At 45.3% G+C, this 22,406-nt stretch overlaps 1 protein-coding gene across 1 annotated transcript; it reads right to left on the bottom strand.

The window, feature by feature from the left end:
- Window positions 1–1,618: 1,618 nt before the first annotated feature.
- LOC104565915 (dual specificity protein phosphatase 13B-like) lies at window positions 1,619–21,932 on the bottom strand. Its single transcript, XM_010212661.2, has 4 exons — window positions 21,914–21,932; window positions 8,908–9,099; window positions 8,019–8,239; window positions 1,619–1,833 (listed from the first exon to the last, which is right to left on the bottom strand). Exons 2-4 carry the CDS (start codon window positions 9,096–9,098, stop codon window positions 1,619–1,621), a joined length of 627 nt encoding a protein of 208 aa, XP_010210963.2. The 5' UTR covers window position 9,099; window positions 21,914–21,932.
- Between the last annotated feature and the right edge of the window lie 474 nt (window positions 21,933–22,406).

Genomic DNA, 22,406 nt, shown 5'->3' with positions numbered 1-22,406 from the left:
GAGCGGTTAATAAGGCAGCTGAAAAGGCAGCTCTCAGAACAGCTTCAGCATGGCCTGCAATAATAAAAGTTCCCACACAGGCCCATCTAAAGGACACCTGAGTGCCAGGAGTGGTTCAGCTGCCATGATCAGGGAAATCTAATCTCCTTGCTGTGGCAGCCTGTAAGGTGCCTGTGAGCCTGTGAAAGCTATAACTTCACTGATTTTCTTTTTTTCTTTTTTTTTTTTTTTTCCTCCCTCCATCATTAACTGTCACCTCCCTTCTGGCCACTTACCCAGTCCCAAAGGACGGGTTCCTTTCTGGAAGGAAGACCCATCCCTGTTCCCTCAGAGGAAATTACTCTGCAGCTTTGCTTGCTTCTCAGTTGTTATTCTTATGAAACTGGAAATACCACCTGAGTTTCTCTGTAGGCTCTACAGGGAAATCATGTTTCCATATTGCATTATGAGAAATGCAGTGAAAGTGCGCTGCGCTCAGTTAATTTTTTTAATGTATTGAGGCAAAAAAAACTTGAGAATGAGTATATATTTCTCTTTCTGTTCAACATCCACAGTGCTATAAATACAAACTGTATGGTACTTTCAAAACTGCAAGCCTTTAAGACCTCTCAAGGGAAAACATCACACCAAATTAATCTGCCGTCAAGTGGAAATTCTATATTGTTTGCATTTGCCAATGTTCTGTATGTGGCTGTAATTGCACTGAAGCAAATATCTGCTTTGAGTTCTTCACAAGATTAAATGTGGCCAATTGGGCGTAAAAGAGTAATCGAAATGCAGAGCTGCTGCTTTGGATTTGTTAAAGGCATGGCTCATTTTTTGCTATGACACGATGACACTGGATTCTGGCTTTCCTTTATAGTGGGGAAATTTCGGGAATGTGCAAGCCCGGAGCAGAACGTTCCTGTCTGGCACTGCGAGTACCACACGGTGCCCTTTGCTCTGGGTCCGCCCTTGGCTTGCCCAAGCGCTGGGGACAGCTTGGTGTCCTCTGATCAGCACTGTGAGGCTACCATTTCATGCTGTTTTTAAGGCTGAGTGTTTGCTGTGGTTGTGAAGCCACAGAGACCTGTGTAGGTCCCTCATAGCAGCAGGCTCCGAGGCTTGCCCTGGAGAGAGCCCAAGGTCCGAGCTGGATCCTGCACCGGTGTCACCGCTTCTGGCCAAAGGAGAACATCTGCTTACAAAACCTGAAGTCTCACCCTGTGCCAGCTGCATGGAAATGTTAAAGTTTCTTTTAAAACCTCCCGTTTTTCTTTTTACTAGTTTAACTGTTTTCCCTCTTGACATATAAATGCAATTATAAGTAAATAAAAAGTCTTTCCTCAGGTTGACTAAGACGCTTTTTAATCCTGCCCAAGAACCAAACTGTTCCCTATGCCGTGAGCAGCAGGTAGTTAAAGAACCAGGCCCAGATGGGCAAAATGGCTACTTTGAATTCTTCTTTATTTCATTTTCCTTCAATTAGTGGGCTTGTCCAAAAAATACATACCAGGCTTCTACACAGCTTGCTCGCGCTCAGCCAGTTCCAGAGGAGTTTTTCAGTGCAACCACAAAACAGTCCAGACCCAGGCTTGTGCTCCCCCAGTCCGGTGGCAGGGGACAGACCCCGGTCCAGCTAGAAGGTCCTCACTCTGCCACGTCTCTCCCTCCCCAGCTGGAGGTCCAGCTCCCAGAGCTGCCTGAGGAAGCCGGAGTTGGGGCAGACGCCTCTGTGTGTGCGCACAGTCCGGATGGCATCGGCCAGGGACATCTCTTCGCAGATCATCAAGAAAGCCAGGACAAGCGTTGCCGATCGACTGATCCCCATTGCACAGTGAACTAGGACTTTGCCTGCAAAAAGGAGAGAGGGTGATGCAGTTTGGCTCGGATGGCGCTTGTGGAGCCCCCGCTCTGACTTGACATGGTAACTAGTGCTGACATGGGGGTGTCCCAGCAAAGGCTCTCTGGCCATGGAGCACACCGGGTGCAGTGCTGCTTGGGGACAGAAAGCTCCAATTCTGTCCCAGGGTCTGTGATTTGGAGGGGGCCTAGCCTTAAGCCTGCTTGCAGGGCCCAAGCTCAGGTTAGTGCCGCTGCATTGGTGCTTGCACCCAGAAAGGTCCTTCTGCACAAGGCAGCCTTGGCAAGTTGTCATCTTCCTTTCTGCAGTAGATAACCACTTGGAAAACGATTTATTAATTTTCTTGTGTTGCCCAGAGGTCTCAGTGCGAGTTGTGATGCTCACTAGGAGCAATATTGTGAGTTCTTCTGCGTGCCCTAAGCCAGCGTGGAGACCAGCTTGCGACACACGAGCGCAGCTCTCCTCCTGTCTCCTTCCATCTGCTCTACCTTCCGTTCCCTGCTGAAGTCGCCAACAGAGGCAGCTGGAAAAAAGCATTTCTGTATCATGACAACTTTCCAGATTTCTCTAGTTTGACTTATACTAGAAGGAGATAAATATCTTTTTTTGAATGATCTTAGGTGAAATTAAAGGAAATCTCGTCAAAAGGATTGCTTTCAGATGGAAAAATTGTAAGTTTCTCACTGGACGTGACCAAAGAGTGAATTCTGGAACTCAAAAACCTACATCCTCTGAACAAATGCTTCAGCTTTCACAAAAAAATGGTATGTTTTGATGAGAAATTTTTAATAAAAGTATGTCCTGGCATTGTACTTAATTACAGCCATGCCTGAAAATTTTTAACTTCTCTTGTCCTTTGCTGCCGTCAGATCTGGTCTCTTCAGGGAGACCATGGCTCAGCAATTGGGCATTATTAAAGTGATTAGAATCAGATTTGAACTTTTGACCACCTCGTGAACAGTTCTGTATGCTATTAAGGCAGATGAAAAGATGATGTATTTTTAGTATGAATTTTTCACAAAACTTCTTTTTCACTGCAAGGCACAAGTTTGAAATTTTAGCAATTTAACAGTACGATTCACATCTAGAAAAAGATGAAAGCAGCAGCAAAAAGGTTGTGCTTTTTGTTTTTCTTTTTTTTTCTTTCTTTTTGTTTTTCTATGTGAGATGGAGTAAAAGATCTCAGTTGCTGCTTTTCTGCAAAATGTAAGAAAGGGTAGAAAGAATGGCCAGGTATCTTGGTAGATTTCAGTATGAGCTCCTTCTTTTGTTTGTGCTCGCAACATCTTAATTTCTGTATTACCAGGGATCAAGACAAAAATATCCTTGCTGAATGATGATGCTAAATCCAGCCAAAACCCTCTGACTGATTGCCCCGTCTCCGCGGGTGTTAATTCTGGATGCTTTGTGCACAGCTTTTCATCTCAAATCCCGTTTTGTTTGTGGCAGGGTATTTATTTAGCAACCGTTCCCGTTCTGGCTCATGATGATCACACAGCCACACGAGCGGACACGTGCCGTAAACGCTGCTCCGGGCAGCAGGGCCGGGAAGCGCTGAAGCCCGCGGTCCATGCGGCCCAGCCGCCCCTCGCTATCCCGGCACCAGAAACCTGAGCTCAGCCCCAGACACACGCGTGTCTTCAGTAGAAATAGAGGCACAAATATAGTTCCCGAGGAAGCAGCAAAACCAGCTCTGGTGACAGCAGACAGGGTTTGGGCATCGAAACTTTGGGAGAAGGAAGAGTGGGGGTTTTGTTTGTTTGTTTTAATGTAACATCAGTTTTGCAAAATTCAGGGATCAATGGATTTCTACTTTTATCATATTTCTATTGTATTCCCGAGGCCTTAGTTCAACACCTAGCACTGCCACTGCACTACTGCAGCGACCTTGTGGGATGGGGGTATCCTGTGTTATCCTGCCCAGACAGGCACTGTAGACAAAATAACCCAGGTTTCGCATGGGCAGGGAAACACAAAGGAGCCAGGAACACAACTCCTCCGTCAGAAATACTGGAGACAGGGTTAAGTCCCAAAGGCTTTTTGAAAGTCCATGCTTGGGCCTAACTGCAAGACAGTGGCAGGGATTGGGAAAATCCAGACACTCACCCTGATGTGCATCCTAGATAACACAAACTAGGGACCAAGGTGCTCAGAAAGGTTTTCTTGGAACCAGAAACACTTCCTTTGTCTGAAAATTTCTAAACCAACAGTACCCTGTGCTTAATAAGAAAAAGAAATACTGATGTATTTGCTTGATGTATACTGATGTATACAGCTTGAAAAGTATTGGGGTGGGATGGGAGAAGGAGAGATGTTGGCTTGGATTTAACTTTGAATCACTGAATACTTTGAAACTCAATCTAAACTATTCCAGAAATTCAACATGATGGTTGCTGTTTTGAACCACATCTTCATAAAATGTTTCTTCGTACCATCCAGGTGGAGTCTTCTGCCCTGGGAAACACTCAGCTCTGGAAGTGAGGACCAAGCTTTTTTGCAGGTAAGGATGCTGCTGTTAAACATTGCCTGTTGTGGTTTTGTGGGGGACACAGAAAGCAGAGCAAATGCCAGGTCTGTGCCATTTTCTGTCTAACTCCCTCTCTGAGAGGAGGAGGTGAAGGGCAATAAGATGACTGACTTGTCTTCCCTGGTTCTCTGCACTTCAGAAGAGCCCTCCGAGAGCAGCAGCTGCCTTTGGATGGCATTTCAGCAAAAATCTGGCTAAGTCCCAATTATTGACCTCGGCTCTAATCTGCATAGCTCCCTAATGCGCTTGTTCCCATGAGGATGCAGGTTTATTATCTCTTTTACCCTTGCAGTATCTGTTCCACGATATTAGCCTTTGTTTCACGAGGCACAGAGGTTATGATAAATACTGGTACGCTGACAGTAAAATGACTGTTTGTTGCAGATAAATCAGTCATGTGAAATGATTTAATTAACGTAAAATTGCTCTAATGAAAGCAGATTTGAATTTACTGTGTGATTATTTGTAGCAAACAAATTGAATGTTAAACTTCAGTCAGGAAACAAAAGCTGCATTGCCATTTATCTGTTTAGAGGTTCAGACCCTCATCTTCTGGCAGTTGCTGTAAGCGGGTTAAGCGCCGGTCTGGACGCGCGATGATGAACCGCGTTGAGCGGAGCCGGGAGCGTGTGCCCGGGAGGAGGGTGCCCGGGTTGTGTCTGGACCCGGTGTGTACCCGTGCTACACAAGCGTCAGTCCTCCGGCTCGCCCTTGCTTGTCTTAATGTGCAGTCCGGAAAGAAGTTGGAGCCATCCCACGTTTGAGGGCCATTTTGCAACCTCCTCTCGGTGAGCGTGTAACAGGATCCCTTAGGAATAAGGAGGATTAGCTGAGGAGTGGGGACACTTAGCTTCGGGCATTATTAAATCTTACAGTTCTTTCTTGAAATGTTGCTCTGTGCATCTCAAGCTACTCTTTGCTGAGGCAGACAATAACTGTCATCTGGCTGAGATTTGTGCAGAACAATAACACTTGGTTTTTAGCAACGGATTATGGATATTGTATCCAGCTCATGCCTGCTGCAACTCTACTGACATCAAAGGGTTTGTGCCAGGGAGGAAGTTTGTACATTCAACTTTGTTGGCCAAAATCAAGTTGAGGAATTCAATGTTGTTGAACAAATTAGCCATTAAAACACAGAATATCTTATTGTCCGTTTGCTACTCATCATTAACTGAGCTAAATGTCCTGAACTGGCCCTTGCTTCCTTGCAGGATGAATTCAATTTGGCTTAAGACCAGGCACTAGATCCACCACCCGGGGTGAATTCCCCAACTGCCCTAACTCCGTTGAATCCAGCAGCGTCTCTCTGCTGAGCAGGAGGAGATCTTGCCTGGGCCAACAGGCTGCAGGGGTTTGCTAGCTCTTATTGCATTTTAACCACCATCTTATAGCCAGGTGCAGAATCAATAGTGCAATTCTCTATCTTTTAGGTGTCTCTCTTCTCACAGCTGAAAACAGCAAGAAATGGACTTTTGTCTGTGGAGAGCCTCTTCTTCCCAGCCATCCCACAGCAGCTGAGGACTGTTACCCACAGGAGAGTTAAAAAAAAAAAAGCCAACCAACCTACCAATCAAAAAAAAAGAACTTAAAACCAAAAAAACACAGAGGGAACCTAGCTTTTCATCTGCTCCAGTGAAGTGTAAGGAGAGAAATGCCATATGAGAGTATTTATGGTTTCACTAAGATAATGCGTGATTTAAATCTGTTTTAAACCTGCTTGGACATAAATGGAGAAGCTCTCTACTTGTAGCTCTTTCTGTCTGAGAGTTTCCATGGCCTCCTCCCACTGGTCTTGAGTTCACTTTTTCTCCCTCTCCTTTGCTAGATTTTATCAACCCCTGATGATTTGCACTTAGATTTAGCTGTGCTCTGGACTAATGCCTGTTATGAAGATGACAGAAGCAGTCATGGAGAGGGTGAGATGCAGTCATCCACCACCAGGACGGGAACAGCAGTGGCGGCAGAAGGGAAAGGGCAGCCTGCCCAAAAGGAAGCAGCCCTCAATGAGGAGAATTAGCCCACACCCCTCCGCTTGCCTTTGTTCATGCTCTGGCATCTGGGTTTGAAGAAATGTTAATTGTATTAAAAATAAATTCTCTGCATCACTGAAGACCTATTCTGGTCACTAAGGCTAGAAATCTGGAATAAAACTGTCTATGATGTATTCTGGGCTTTTTCTGGTGTTTTGCTTCAAGTATGATGGGAATAGCAGTTCTCGTTTAATTATAATGAATATCTGATTCATAGTTTTAAATATGTTTGTGCCTCATATAGTCTTAACTTAGACTTATCCTCCTAGGTGAATAAGATAATTTAATTCCACTTTTTAGAAAAAAAGATGTTAAAGTTGCTAGTAAAAGAGTAGTTGTCTTAAACGACTTCTCAGTCAAACAGAAGGGCCTCATTAGAGCCTGAATTTAATATGAACAGGCCTCTTGTCACCTTGTATGATTTTTTGTTCAGCATCATTGCTTATAAGAAATGCAGTTCTTTCTCTTCTTCTAAATGATGTGAGTAAAAATCCCCTCTGTGTCTCATCCCTGCACAGGTCATGGGTATTTAGCTGCTAAATTTTTGTACCTCAGGAAATTATGGTTCCAGAACATCTTGTTTATATATTTCCAAACTGTTGCACTTTCCTTAAAATGATGAATGTCAGCAACAGCTGGCCTGTGTGTGATTGAATTTCACCTTGTCCCCATTCCCAGAACCCCTGCTTCCATATGGAGTTCAGTAAAGCAGTATCTAAGAGCATAGGAGCAGAGATAAATATGTGCTCTAGCTGTGATGAGTTCATTGTGTTTGCCTTGAGTCTTAGGTCTGCATTCACAACTTTAAGTATTTGGGCATGCATCTATTGAAACACTGGGCATAGAGGCATCCATTTGAAAGCATGTTCTGTGCATCCTTCCCTGTTTCACCTTCAGAAAAAAATAGTCTCTTCAATTATCTTCTACATTTCCTTCCTTCACATGCCAGATTCAAAGATGATGTAACACACAAACTGCAGGAAGTCAACAGAAATGCACAGTTTTCAAAGCAAGAAAACAAAAGCGAAAGGCATGAATTTCACTCCCATCTATGACACTCGCATGCCCTAGCAGAGGCCACGGGGTGCGTTAGGAGCCGTTCCGAGGGCTGCTGAGCGCGGCCTGCGCGGTGAATCGATACGGATGTTGGGCAGTGGCTGCACTGGACTGGCTCAGGGTACCTGCCCCGCTCCTGTGCTCGGGGGCTGCATCCTGCCTGCTCGGCTGGGCTGCAATCCGCTCTCCCAAGCCCTGAGAACTGAAGCAGAAGCCCTCGGGAATCTCTGCACTGACCAGGTTGCGTCTGAAGAGGCACCTCGGAAAGTGAGATGATGCACGGCATGCCAGAGGGCTAGAAATAGACTTCTAGAGCAGCGTGGCGTTATTTCTATCCTTTCCTGAACAGGGTAGCAATTTCAGGGCAAGCTATGTAGTTTCTCTTTACAGGCTATGTCATCAGCTTCCCTGAGGGAGTTCAGCAGGCAGGTGTTACCCTGCTTGGTTGGGGTATCTCCCTTCCTCCCCATAGCTGCAGATGGTTGGCTTACACTGAACGCTCTTTGATAACTTGGTTCCTAGGCAGAAGGTATGTTACATGCACAGATGGTCTAGATACCTCTTGGAGTCTTCAGTGCTGCCCTTATGTATCGAGCAACCGGGTAGAAGTAAATGCTGAGGTTGAAGTTTGGGTTGTCCTCTGCTTCTATGCCATAGTAATCCGCAGGCAGGTCTTTGTAGAACTTGGCTCCAGTGTCGATACGAAACCGCCCAGCAGCTGCATCCACGACGTGGGAGATGCCCATTCGGCTCAGCTGTGCTTTGTCACGAGCTACGTACCTGGGAGCAGAAAGGTGGGTTATGTTCCCTCCCGGCCTTATAGCGCAGGGCGGAACAAGCTGCTGATGCTGCCTGTGTGTTCAAGTGGTGTGAAGCCTGACTGGATACTTTATGACAGGCCAACTAGGTTCAGAGCGGTCCACCAAAATGTTTGGAGACAGATGGCTCTCAAACTCAGTGTTTTTCTCTCAATTGAAAGAAAATAAAAAGGTGATGGCTATGATATTTCTGCACAAGCCAACTGTCTTCTGGTTTGCTGTCTTACCAAGTCACCTCTGCCGAGCGTTCATCAGTGCAGGGGATGGATGTCATCTGGCAATACAAGGAGAAAACCAAAACAAAACAGGATGATCCTGTTCTACACAGTGCTAGTGTCTCTGCCTGCCAAGACCGTGCCATGGTCCTGTACTAGAGCAAGAGCAGAGATATATGTGGGTCTCTTGGGCCTTGCACAACAACTAGACTTACAATGAGGCATCCCATAATCAGGACCGAACTTGCACTTAAAATAAAGGATCCTTCCTTTACAGGTTAGGATCTTTTCTTTATAGGACTATAAAGGATATTTCCTTTACATTCCTTTCATCCTATAAAGGTTTTATAGGAGTGGACAGAAGGGGCCAAATTTAAGAGTTGTGTTAAACACATTCAACCCTGCTTTCTCTTACAGGTCTCCCACATAAAGGTTTGGCCAGACTTCATCCACGTGTCCGGTGGGATGTGTGCGTGTCCAGAGCAGGCGCTGCAGCTCCTCCAGGGATGGTGTTTCGTGGCTGCTCTGGACTCCTGCAGTCTGTCTTGAGGCACTTCTTATTTTGGGGCGCAGTAAGTCACCTCTGCAGAGTGAATCCCAAGCCATCCTGAAAGGGGAAAGGCAGATGTTCATCACCAGCTTGTGATGTTTCTGAGGTTGACCTCTCTTCTTCTCTTATCCCCTCACAAAATTCACTCACAGTTACAGAAATAAGTTCTTTAGAGCAAAGATTGTCTTTCTGTTCTGGGTTCATATTCTTTATAAAGCGCCCCAGTCTAGCACATGTGTTCTGCTTTTGAATGGAAAGTGGTCATGCTATGGAATACCTATTATAAAACTGTGGCTGCTTCATCGGTATAGAAAAAGTTACTAGTTTTGTATGACGAGCTTTTCATATCCATGCAACCAAGAAATCAGGACTTGTTTAAACATGCCATATCAGACTTGTCTCTTATAATTTGTTCAGCTGAGCTGAATGGAATAGAATTGATCATGCGACATTTTTTCACTGATTAGCTCTTAACTGTCAAGTCCAACAGGGAAAGCTCTGCAATGAGCATTCTGGTGCTTTCCAATGGTAGTTACCAGCCATACTTGCTGTCCTGATAAGAAATGTTCATAGCAGAAGGAATCTGTGTAAGATGCAGTGATTTTAGCTGCCTTCTGTATGAGTACTCGTACACTTTTTTATAGGCTGTTTTATTTGCATTCCTCTCCTCTCTACTGCCTTCCAAATATTACTCTATTTCTAATCTTGAAATTGATACTTTAATTGCAAGGAGAAACACATTTTTTTCAGGCCTTGATTTCTTTCTGGATGTATTCATTTTTCCTGTGGCACACTTCTTTTAAAATAGTGACTCCTTGTGTTAGCTGTACATACATTTTAACTATTGGGATGACTTTTGAAAACTGAATAGGCACAAGCTATTTTTACTTAAGTTCTTTAAAAAAAATTAAAGTATTTTTACTTATTCTAAAAATTAGTCAAGTATCTCATTATGGAGGTATTAGGAAGTCTGTTAACTCATGCAACTCGAGACCAGATATGTTTGTCTATGGTATAGATAAAATTGCAGGCAATGATTCAAAATCTTGCTCTGCTACTGGCTGTGCTGAATGTGTTTCACTTAAATGATTAGAACAGGACAGTTTTTGTCCAGAGAAGTAAATCTGAAACCACCCACCTATCTGCTGAGCAGCTCCACCACTTGGTAATAGATTATGTTCATGTTCAAGGACCTTCATGTACAATTTTCTTCCAAAAAACCTTAGCTATGGTGAAACATCTTCCAGGTTTCCCATCAAGGTTCTATCACTAGCTCTAAATTCACATATGGTGTAGTTTTTGTTTAAAAAAAAAATCCATACAAGGACAGAAAGAGTCTGAAGACTACCCTGCCTAGGGAGCTCTGCATGGCTCTTATATCCCATTGCACCTCTATTAACTGGTTGTTTTGTTGAAGGAGAAGTTGGACAACTAAATTCCTGGCCGCAGGAATGAAGTAGGGAGCAATGACCGCTGTGTCAGTCAGTTCTAGACTCATTGACCACTGCCTAGAAGCCACCCTTCTGCTCACAGTTCTGGGGACTCATCTTGCTGTCTTGCTGTTTATTGGGGCCCTTCTACATGCAGGGATGTATTTCAGTACATCTCCTTCTGCCACTTTCGCAGACAGCTTTTTCCTCTTGAAAATGCTATTTTTTCCCCAAATAATGATGTTCTCAGGATGGTCACGTATTGTTTGTATTACAAAGAGCTCCAGTGTGGAATGTGCTCCCCTCCCAAATGTGCATATCTCCTCGAGTCTCAGTTTTTACTGTGAAAACAAAAGCAGATGTTCTTGCCCATTTCAGATGGCTTTACGCAAGAGGAGGAATGGAGGAATTCCCATGCTGGAATGGACATTCTCCATCAACGTTGATCACTTTTTTTGATGTTGGCCACCCTGGTCACCGGTACATCAGAGGAGCCTCGGTGCCTTGGGCGCCAGTTCTGACCCTGGCTCCAGCTGGGGCTCGTGGACACCTGCAAGGTCTGTCTGATCCCACACAGGAAGCCGGCAGCAGAAATAGAACTTGCGTTTCCTGTGTCCCGGCCACAGGGCCATCTGCCATTTCATTAAATACTTCAAGAATACAGCCTCCTCCAACACTTCCCACCTCATAATATCTGCAGAAAATGTTACTTTTTTTTTTTTTTTTTTTTTTGATGTCTCTTATTCCTTGCAGTGCAGCTAATGACCACTCTAGGGCACTTCTCACTCCCTATAAAGTTGCTTTCAACTGTTTTGGTTTTGCTTTCTTATTTACTACAGCCTGTTATTCCTTCCTCTTTCCCTCTCCACTGTACAAATGCTTAGATTTTCATATCGCCCAGCCTCAGAGGACTGCAGGCTGCTGTCAGTCTTGCTTTCCTCAGCTTCACGGCAGTGGGGAATTAGAGGGCACTGCAAATTAGAGGGCAGTACTGCTGTGTTCAGGCTGTCATTAAGATGGTGAAGGACAGGCTGTAGCTCACTCGCTGTGTTTTTCAGGCCCATAATCCCATCCTTGCAACTGCCCCAACTGGGGCACGAGCTCCGATGTACAGCAAACCTTAGGAAAAGTGATTTTCAGTGATGCTTTAAAAACTTGTCTTTCTAGAAGGGAACACAGCTGTGTACATTGGGCAAGAGGGGGCATCAGGTCTTGCTCGCCGTGTGGGTATCGCAAGCTCTGGAGTGATGGTTTCCTTTGCAAGATGAGCAGGCTCCCTCAGAGTTATGCTGAGGTGACTTGCAGCTTCTGCTCACATTAATCCTGCATTCTAGCTAAAGAACTCACTCCTGTTGAAATGCAGACATGAAATTCTGAAGTTGTGTACAAAACTTGTTCCATCTGCAATCTGGGTCACATTTGTTCAACTGGAGAACAGAATAATTTTGTGTAAACTCTATGTCCAATAAAAACTAAGGGCTAGGGTTCAAATTTCAAATGTGAAATAATTGGAACTAACGGCCTGTGAATGATTCAGAAGTACAGAATTCTCTGTAGAACTATTCAGCTAATACGTTGAATAATGAATACACTGGAAAAAAAAAAAAAAGAATAGTAGCTTTCCATAGAAAATTTCCCCATAGAAAAGGAAGGCAAATTTTTCTGAATAAGTGACTGCTCATTTTTAGCTTCAGTCTAGCATTTTAACTCACTAAATTTATACATGCAAATGACATTTACTGAAATGCACATTTTAAAAGCAAACAGTGATATGAATAAAATTGTGTAATGTTTTGTAAGAAGCATGAATAGATTACAACAAATTAGTATGAAAGGAAAATGATTATATGTAATAATGTAGTTCTCCTTAATTTAAAAAATGTTTTAATGATTTTCAGCTTAATTCCTCTGTATTCTTTTTTTCTGTGCTTGATCTGTTTCTGTGATACATGTCGTATGTAATAATCAGTACAATTTTATAATGCAAGTTTCTGAATGACATTCGTATGAAATTTTTCTGATCTCTGCCCTACTGGATTTGTAACACAGTAATTATTCAACCACGTAGGAGAAATTTTACCATTATATTTAGATTAATTTTGAATTGGTTTGTACTACAATTGTAATTTTAGCTGAACTGTGTAATAGAATTTCCTTAATTATGAATAGCAGGAGAATTGCAAAGAGGCCTGTCACAGACAGTAGAAGGTCATTCTGCAGATCTAGAGTGACCTTGAGCATATAGCACAGGCCATACATTGCCTGGTGGCATAACCCACTTTGAAAAGCGTTAGTGACTTGGCTACAGCAGGGCTAAGAGAACAGCCAGTTCCGTGGTGCATTGTGCTGGGCACATATATGGCACATAGTTCGTTGTGCTGCCCAGTATGTATATGTATATGGCACATACTGGGAAGCAAGGCTCACTGAGAGCCTCTCCTTCCCAACTCGGCAGGTTTCCTCTCTGCGCATAAGCGGATGCCCCTTTGGATTATACACACTGTGGATGCTTTGGCATTTTTTCAGTTAATTCAATGGCTATAGACTTTTCCCTATCAAAACTAGAGGTGCTGAGTGCTGTACAGAGAAGGGGACTTTTAGAGAGAGATCCCTGGAAAGGCAATCTCAGTGCTTGGAAACATGTGTCACCTTTTAGCCAATTTCTCCAATGCCACAGAACTTAATGAGAAGAGAACAGACTGAACGGTCAGTGCAATCTGACCACTCGACATTACATTGGCACAAGATCACGCTGTCTAACGGCTGGGGTATTAAAGTGCTGTGTTCTAGCAGAAAGCATTCAAGCATTCCCGTAGAAGGTTTTTCCTTGCATTTTTCCCATGCCAAGATAAAGAAGGGATATTAGTACAATATCAGAGTGTCAATATTCACCTTTTAATCATGTACTGAATATTTTAATCAGCTCAGGAATTGTGTTGGCATTGTGTTTATGGGTAGAACATAGCTATTTTCCCCTAGCTTTAGTGGATATATTTTTAGACTTTTTTAATCCTGAGAACAAAGTGCTCTACCTCCTGTTTCTGGCAAGCTGGTATGTGCTGTAACCTTGTCAAATTAGTGAAGAGATCACTTTGACTGCACTTCAAATGGCCTGTGTTTGATTTGTGATGGCAAAAGACCAGGCTGAAGCCCAGGGCTTGGTCAAAATAGGTCGTGTCAGGTTCATGCGTAGCATGTATTCTAAAGTCATAAATGTTTCTCAGAAAGCCTATCCCTCAGAAAGATTCCTCCAAGATAGCATATGTTTGCGGGAGGGTTTTGTGTTGCTACCCCTCTACACAAATGACAAGTATTGCCATCATCATGCTTTCCTCCTTGGTGTTTAAGCCAATAGTCTCACTGGAGCCATAATTCATCGATTGCTAGGAGCGCTATGGGATATGGATGGTATGAATCAACTATAGCAGTGACTGAGGTAAGGCTGGCTGGACTTGAAAGTTGAGATACTGGCACTTGCCAGGGAGGCATGAGGTATTTGAGTAGCCAACTGTTTGTAAGAAAATCTTTCCAGCAGCTGGAGGATGTAATCTGAACAGCACTTCCAAATTTAGTAGAGGCCTCCAGACTGACAAGTCTAACCTAGCTATACATTTAGAGCCAGGCAACCACATGCCTTGGTGTGACTTAGCAAAAAGCTTTTCAGTGGCCTTGCCCTCCATAGAGCATGCAGGGTCTGTGTTGAGGAACAGACTGGCTAAGTTAGTCTCTGTAAAGAACAGCTTTGAGCAGCACAAGCATGAAGAAAACATCAGTCTTTTCCCCTTAGTATTGTGCTGGTACCATGTTCTCCGTCCTAATTAGTGAGATATGGTGACACCTTCCTCCTGTCCGAGGAGAACTTTGCACCATGGAACATCTAGGGACACCCACAGGGATAATTCTGATGCAGAGGACTACTCAAACGTAAGGATGAAACTAACTGAGCCATCCTGGTTCTCAAGCATGCCTAATTTACCACAACTTCCCTGGATGCTAGGAGTAGGCAGGCCTCAGAAGCCTCAAAAATGTAGGCCTAATTTTCTCGCAACAAGTCTGAGAGGCAGCCAGCAAGGCCAAGACCTGACAATCTTGACTGTTTCAGGATATACAGCAGTGTGCAGGCCCGGAGGCAGGGCGGCCTAGTTTTCGTCTATAACGGTAGCATAAAATACTCCCTTGTCATCGGCTGGTTACTGCACTTGTATTTACCAACCATGTGTGTGGTGGTTAGACAGAAGCAGCCACCCTTCCATGTGCAGTAATAACGCACCAAATTTGCAAAATCTGGATGCCTGCTGATTTTGCCTTTTTTTTTTTCTGGGTTTTGTCTGTATATTTACTTTATTTTACTAGCCACAGAAAATCTTCTCTGTAGAGACATGCCTCCACTGCAGCTTTAACTGGGTAAAAGAGGCAAATATAGGTAGGTAAATGTACTTTTCCTAACCCACCTCTTCCTTGTTAACTGGAAAACCAACAGCTTTCCAAACACAGTTGTATGCTTGTAATATAAATGGGACTTTAACCCTGTTTCTGAGCTAGGACAGAGTCAATACCAGGCAGGAGTGGAGCATTTTCCACATAAACCATGTCTGAGAGTTCATGGCTGAGCATGGAAAGAAAGGTCCCAAGAGTATGTTGTGCTCTGGTAAGCAGGTGAGTGAGGGGTCTTTGGTTAGGGACCAAGTTAAGATGTTGTAGAACAGTAGAGAGCTGTCCATCCAGCTAGTTCACGCTTATAGGTTCAAGCTCTGCTTGTGCAAGCAGTCTCACAGGTTTCAGTGGAGCTGGTAGGAAGTCAGCCTTCTCATCCTTGGCCTTGCAGATATAGAAAAATAGCTTAAGAAAACTCCTCTTTACATTTTAGCAGCTATTTAGAGCCTGCTTCAGTGTAATGATTGGTCATGTGGCGAAAGCAGAAGGCACGTATACAAAAGTCAGCTTTCCACAGCTTCTCCATCACTGAAGCTTGGATATATTTTGTTGCTGAACTGGACCCTTTATTTACTAGTTACCAATTTTATGTGCCCTTTTAATAGCATGCATTGTAACTATTTAAAGCTGTGCACTAAACAGGCCCAGACACTGTGTTAACAATCTGCATGGTACGATATATTTTTTGTACTGCTTGTTATAGCATCAGCTATTAAGAATTTATTACCAGTGCATTTTAGGTGGTGCTTTACAATCATTTAATTACAGCCATCTAGCAATTATTACATAAATATGCATCGAGAGCAAGAACCCCAATGTAAGGTGATCCAAGAGGCTTCTACCTGCCAAGAGCGGAGTTCAGGCCCTCAGGTGGCCATGATGTCATCAGTGTGTGCAGGGAAAGACAAACATTTAAAGCTGCACAGGGAGCTCTGTTCCTCCCTGCTCTAGGTGTTCGTGAAGTCACCAGCTGGAGCAGGAGCTCTGTGGAGCTCCAAGGGCCTGAACTGGCTCTTGGCAAGCAAGCAAAGGAAAGCCAGCTCCCCTTCAGCCCCAGTCCCAGCAGACATGCAGGGGTTTTGGCAGTGGGTGCAGAAGATTAACTGTGAAAATGGGCCCTCTGGAACCTCTTGATACTCCCGTGCTCTCAGCTGCCCAGTAAATCTTTATACTCACTAACCCAACCCGATTGGGCAGAGCATCAGACACACTGCACAGGACCTAGAGACCCCCAGCTGGTCCAAAATGTGTCTACCACCTCTGCATGCCATCAGTCACTGCAACAGCATGTCCACAGGTGCACGAGAGGCCAGCTCCCAGGCACTGCTTCCGAGGCAAGCATCATGGCCAGTGTCTTAGGCCATGACGTCAGCCATCGGACCTCAATCAGTACTGCCTTCCTGCCTTAGATACTACTGCATTGTATTCCACCTCAAGAAAACAAAAATCCCAATTTTCAGCACAGCAACACCAAATCCCTCTTGGATATGCTGCATTCATTGGACACTTGCTTTCCCTGTGTTCCCCCTTAAAGACGACCTTCCCTAACAATCCCCCACTGGGGAAAGGCTGGCTCTCCTCCGCTGTGCAACGAGCACTTCTGTAACTTGCCTGCTGAGCTGGCTGCTCTCTGGCAGTGACTCCTCCAGGGCAAGGATGGGTGTGCTCTGAGGATATGATTTCAGTCTTTGTTTCTGGGAATATCCTTAGAAAATTACTGAAAAATCCCAAGGATGAAATACTCCCCAAAGAGAGGCTAGCCAGTTTACCCAGGCTGCTGTAAATCAGGGATAATGAGTGCCATTTTGATTTTGTTTTGTAGCTTCCACTAATCAGGTAGGTTGTCTGACTGACACCGTGTTTCTGCACAAACACAACAAAGCCTTCGCTCTCCCTGAACAACAGAAATCACAGTTGCTTTTTTCATGACTTTTCACCTGGGCTGTGCACTGCACAGAAGCCCGGCTGTAAAGCAGTCCCTCAGGCTGGCATTTTGTGTCCCTGCCATAGTTTACCAGGCCACATCTGAAGGCAAAGGATCCTGGTGCAATGATAACTAATAGAGCAGTGTGTTTCAGCCCAGCACATCAGGCTTCAGAAGTGGAGGAGTCTCACTGCTCACAGACAAGCTGTTCCTGTCCCCGGACCTAACAGAAAAGATGACACAAGGTGAAGTAAGTGCTTTTCTGCATGACTACTTCTGGTATGTTCTTCTGTCTTAAAAATAATATGTTTTTTGAGAGGGGAGAGGTCTGCTGGGTGCCCCCGGTTCTTGTCCTGTGAACCCCTGGAATCACCAAGGGAGCTTTGTGCTACCCATCCACAGAAGTGCAGACTTATATCCCTACACTTTAACTAGCAGGAGAACTGCTAGGAAGGAAGACAGGACACAGCAACAGGTAGGTGGCTGTGGTTCATTGGTGTTTCTTGAACACCACTGGATGCATTTTATGGTTGTTAGCCTATGAGGAAAGCACTGCTCTTCGCCTTGTGGAAGTGGAGAAGGTAAAGAGAAGTTGGATGCTTTCTCTAGAGCTCCATATATGTCTGAGTAGGGAAGAAATCCAGGGCAGAGAACTGCCAAACACTTGTAGTGATAGCTGATCCTGGGTGAGGAGTCATCCTTAGGTTCAACTGGGGTCAAAAGCTGTGCCCCCTTTTAGTGAGGTAAAGGCAGCTTAAATGCTGAGGTGAAAGCCATGGCCAGCTTTGGACTTCCATGGGTGTTCCTTCTGAAAACGATGCAAGGGGGTGAGATTTGGTGCTCAGAAAATAATTCAGAATATGAAAAACAGAGGAACATCTCTGAGCACAGACACCTCAAACCGCTACCTGGTGCTCCTGATACCCTTTTGGTGCGGGCAAAGTACTGCTCTAGAGACACCTCTAAAAACAATATAAGCCTTGATTAAACGGAGTGACACCACGGCTTAGGAATAATTGCACCAGCTTTCTAAGTGCTTTTTCACCTTTATCCTATGTCAACCCCTCTGATTTTAGTATTTCTAACAGTGTGACAGGACTCAGGCTTGCAAGGCTAGTTCCAGTAGCCTGTATTTCCCACCAGTATCTTCTGGCAGAAAGATAAGCTACAGAACGGATATCAAGCTCCAGTCACCCAGGTTTCTGGCTGAAGAATGAGGAAGGATAAACACCTCCTTAACCAAGATAGAAATAGAAGAAGGGAAAAGAATGGAAATCCTTTCATAATGCAATGGCTAGAAGCGATCCAGCTGTTTTATTTTATTCCCATCATAAGAGCTATGGTTAGTCCCAGTGCAAGTTTGGCCCCCTGTCAAATCAGGTTTGTGAATTAAAGCTTATTGGAATTTGACATGCTCTTGTCTTGGAGCACACTGCTATGGATCAATAAAGGCTCCTCCTATAGCAGTGACACAACGCATATGCTACCCGTGCAGTCCCAGATGCCCCTCATAAATCATTAAAATACTGGCCAGTTCTAATCAGGCCCTTTGGGGGTATAATGTAATACACTATCTGAGAACTAGCAACAATAAATGAAGTTAGCACAGAGGTCAGACTGAGACTGAGCAGAGCTGAGACTTGCTGGCTCATCTGTGTGGAAGGAGGTAAAATCCCAAGTCACCCAAGCAAATCGTTTTCTTCTCACTGTAAAATCTCACAACTAATTCTCTTGAAGGGGAAAAAGACAGGAACTCAGCAGATACTGTAGCACAGCTGACTTGAAGCTGAGATTTTCCCAGCAGTTGCATTAGCTCTTGGGATTCCACGTATTTCTAATCAACTGTCCTTTAGGTTAAATCTTAATATATTTCTAAAACAACTGGTAGTTAAAAATGTGATCCAAAATGTCACAGATCACCTGGTACAAGAACAGAACCGTGTTTTTTTTTTTTTTTTTTTTTCCTTCAGAGCTGGAAACTCATTCCCCAAGAGCCAAACAAACAAAACAAAACAAAAAAAACACACCCAAAAAAGCAACCCACAAGCGGGAGTGTGTGTGGAGAGCAGTGCCCGAGACTGGTCTCAGGCCTTGTCCTTGGCAATGAAGGCGTTAACCCAGAAAGTCACCGCTGAGCAGTGAACAAACCACCAGAAGATGCTGGCGGTGAATAAAAGAGCTAGCAGAAACCAGGACAGTAAATAACTGGTGGTGAAGAGAGCGGAGTTTGGTCTATTTGAACGATGTACTGACACCTGCAAACTGGGTGCAGGCATGGGCAGACTGGATGAATGGTGTATTTTGTTTCTAATTAGACTTAAAACAAGGTTGAATTTGTTGGAGGCCCGGCGAACAGGCAGCTGAAGCAAGGAAGGGACCCACTAATCGGTTTCAGCAGAAGGGTGGCACAGCTTGCTCGGGGACTTAATGAAGATTTGTTGGTCAACAACACTCTCCCGACCTCCTTAATGCGCTCTCTATTTAATTTGCTCTGCTGCTGGAGTAAATTTAAAGCCCCCAGGTCAGTCTCAACTTTCATGGCTCTTGTGCTCTCTGCAGTGTCAGCAGGACGTGCAAACTGAAGATGTAGCATTTAGAACCAGAGCAAAGTATTTTTCTTCTAATGAAACCCAAAGCCAGGTGAAATTTTGGGGAGAGAGGAAACAGGATATGCAGTCTCTCTGGGGGCAGGGAGGTTCATAGCACTCAGAAACTTGGCCCGTGTTTCTGCTCTCCTCCCTCTCTACTCCACAAAGGGCTCACAGCATTTTTTTAGACAGACTTGGATCCATCGCAGTTTGTGAGAGAACCTGCTGGGAATTTTGGTGATTTCTGCATGCTAAGGCAGAGGAAACGTATGTTTCTGCATTGTGTTTCCAGGGAAAGTAGGAAGATGACATTTAAAATAAAACTCAGCAGATGGGAATCTCACACAGGCGGACGCAAGGAAATGTTTAAACAAGCTTTGTCCGCAGTCCTCGAGCTCAGGATTTAGCAGCTAAGGCACGGAAAGGCTTCAGGAAGACAACGAAATGCATTTTGGCTTCCAGCTCAGTTCCTCCAGCAGGCAGTGAGAGTTGTGCTTGTGAATCTGAGGACAGAATGCAGCCAGCAGTATGGGAAATAGATGTAATGTGAGAAACTCTCGTGCTATATTATTATAGTCTGAACTGTTTCCATCATTTTGGGTTAAGTAATTCCCCGCTATCCATCTCCAAAGTGCAAGCAGTACTGCCTGGATGTGCCCCAGGGACAGGAAGCAAACCAGCCTTTGAATCTTTTCCCAACCTTACTGCTCATATTTTGCTTTCAGTGAATAACTGCTCAAATCCTTTAATATTTCATTCCCATAAAAATATATTTACCAGGGTTTTTGTGGCAATGCTGAAGCTGCGTTTATTATTTTAGGAACACCACAGGACTGGCTTCAGAGAAAAGACAAGGTAGGAACACAGAGTGCTGCAAATGCATCTGAGAACAGCATGTTTTCCACCTGTTGAGGCAGCAGCCACAGTAACAGATGCACATAATAATTAATGGTACCTCAAAGGCAGTGACAAGTCCTGCAACTTCTGCTCCCCACCTCGCCGACAGCTTGATAACAGAGTGACAAAGGAGGGCACGAAGCGCTTTGAGGAGGAGGAAACCGCAGCTCACACGAAAGGGAGACTGGAAGGTAGGAGATGCAGGGGAAGGCTCTGAGGCAAGGGGATGCTGAAGGAAGAGTGCAGCTGAGCAGCTTCGGGAGCCTGCCTTGTTTTTACAGAGGCGGCCAGGCTTTTGCAAGTACATTTTTTTCCAGGTCTGCTCTCATTTCTACCTTTAATAACATCAGAAGACAAATACGTGCCCCACACATCTACTGGTGCTATTGCTTCCCAAGGATGAGTTGTCCCATAGGGCCAGCTGGCAGGGTGGCAGGGTGAGGGTCTCATGTAGGGGGTAACGTGATGGGAGGGCAGAAGCGTGAGCATGTCCTCTCCTCCCTGCTGAGATAGGGCACAGGGCTACCCTTTTGCTGGGTAGGGAAGCTGGTGTAGGGAAAAGGATGCAGTATGGAGAGAGGGCTGCAGGGCATGTGAAACTTCCAGCCCTCATTGCTGGGGCTGGTGAGGCCCTTCTTCCCCCTGCACTGGCAACCGCGAGGGAGGAGGTGGGAGCCAGGCCTGGATTTTGGCTGCGTGAGGACCCTGGGGCTGTGGCCACATGAGCACGGAGCTGGTCTGCAGTCCCTCATGGAAAGCAGGGGACGCTTCCTTGCGGGGCTTCGCAGGGCAGGGAATGATCTCAGCCCTCATTTAATCTTGACAGAAGCAGATGATGGGAAGACTGTGTGCCGAGTTGGAGTTTTCCTTTGAATTCCTGCTGTGTGGAAGGCGATGCTATAAATAGATGCAGTATCCTTTTTACCCTGGTACGGTTCTGTCTCCAGCTCCCCATATAGACAGTGCGTCTGCTGGTAGGTATTTAGTAGGAATTAATTTAACCCAGTCTTCTCTTGCTGTGCTGTCTTACTCCAAGCAGCCCAATGGCTTCCCCAGCCCTATGAACATACTTCCTCAATAAGCATCTCCTGAGGAGGAAGGCCACTGATATTCAAAATCCCATTTCTGCCTGAACACTCCATCCTAGGGCTTCTCTGGCCTATTGATTAAAAAAGAGACAAGGCGCCTGGACCCCCACTTCTTAATTTTTCCCCAACGTTTTGTTTGTGAACTGCTCTGTATTTTATTCATACCCTGTTTCACTTTTTCCCCTTTGTAACTGGTTTCCAGTTCCTCTCATCCCAAGACTCTTGTAACCAGCAGATGAGAAGAAACCCCTTACCCCTTCTTTCATAGCAATACCTCAAATAGTTAAGAAATTTAAATAAAAGCTGAACAAGTATTTAAAGAAAAAAAAATCAACTTTAAGCATCTTTTTCAGTGAGAGCCCCTTTCCCTGGGAGCAGCTGGAAAGACGACTCCAGCCTGGCAGTTCCTGAGGGCAGAGCCCACGCTCAGCCCCAGCGGGGCGGCTGTCTCGGGGCCCCTGGGCGCGTTGTTGGCCGGGGTGCGTTCGCAAGCAAGCGCAGGGTACTTGCCTGGCAGCGGGGCTCCGGCGCAGCGTGTCGTGGGTTACCAGAGTGTGAGCAAGGGCCCTGAGCTTCCTCCGGCCGCGCCGCTTGCACAGGGGCTTCCCAGCCCCTCTGTGTTGTGTTTATTCAAGGTCTATTTTTAATTGTGTTAATTATAAACCATAACTCCCCGCTGTCTTTGCGCTCAGGAGCGGGCGGCAGGACAGGGCGCGCGGGCAGGGGCCGGGGCGGCCGCGGCAGCCACCTCGCGGGGCCGCCCCCTCCCCGCGGGCCCCGCGCCCTCGGGCACCGCGCGCAGCCGCCGCCGCGGCCCGGGCTGGCGGCGCCACCTGGCGGCGCGGGGCGGAGCCGCGCGGGGAGAGCGCACCTATAGTCGCGTAGCACAAGTATTTATTTATTTACTTATTTTACTGGGGACTGCGGACACCTCCCCAGCCTCATCTGCCTCTCCGTTTTTTCACTTTTTCCGCAGATTGAAGCAAGGGTGCCGAGTTGGACG

Source organism: Tinamus guttatus, unplaced genomic scaffold (assembly GCF_059628265.1).
Source record: "Tinamus guttatus ecotype Peru unplaced genomic scaffold, ASM5962826v1 Tinamus_guttatus_pri_ptg000246l, whole genome shotgun sequence".
Taxonomy (NCBI): Eukaryota; Metazoa; Chordata; class Aves; order Tinamiformes; family Tinamidae; genus Tinamus; species Tinamus guttatus.
The sequence above is the reverse complement of the archived record's forward strand: the minus strand, read 5'-3'. Positions and strand labels throughout refer to the sequence as shown.

What these genes read in the sequence shown, in the direction of transcription:
- LOC104565915 (XM_010212661.2), bottom strand. Translation starts at nt 9,098, where the DNA reads ATGGCTTGGGATTCACTCTGCAGAGGTGACTTACTGCGCCCCAAAATA. An exon ending in AACCTTTATGTGGGAGACCT is followed by an intron (nt 8,240 to 8,907) that starts GTAAGAGAAAGC and finishes TTCTGCTCCCAG; the next exon opens with GTACGTAGCTCGTGACAAAG. An exon ending in AGCACTGAAGACTCCAAGAG is followed by an intron (nt 1,834 to 8,018) that starts GTATCTAGACCA and finishes TCCTTTTTGCAG; the next exon opens with GCAAAGTCCTAGTTCACTGT.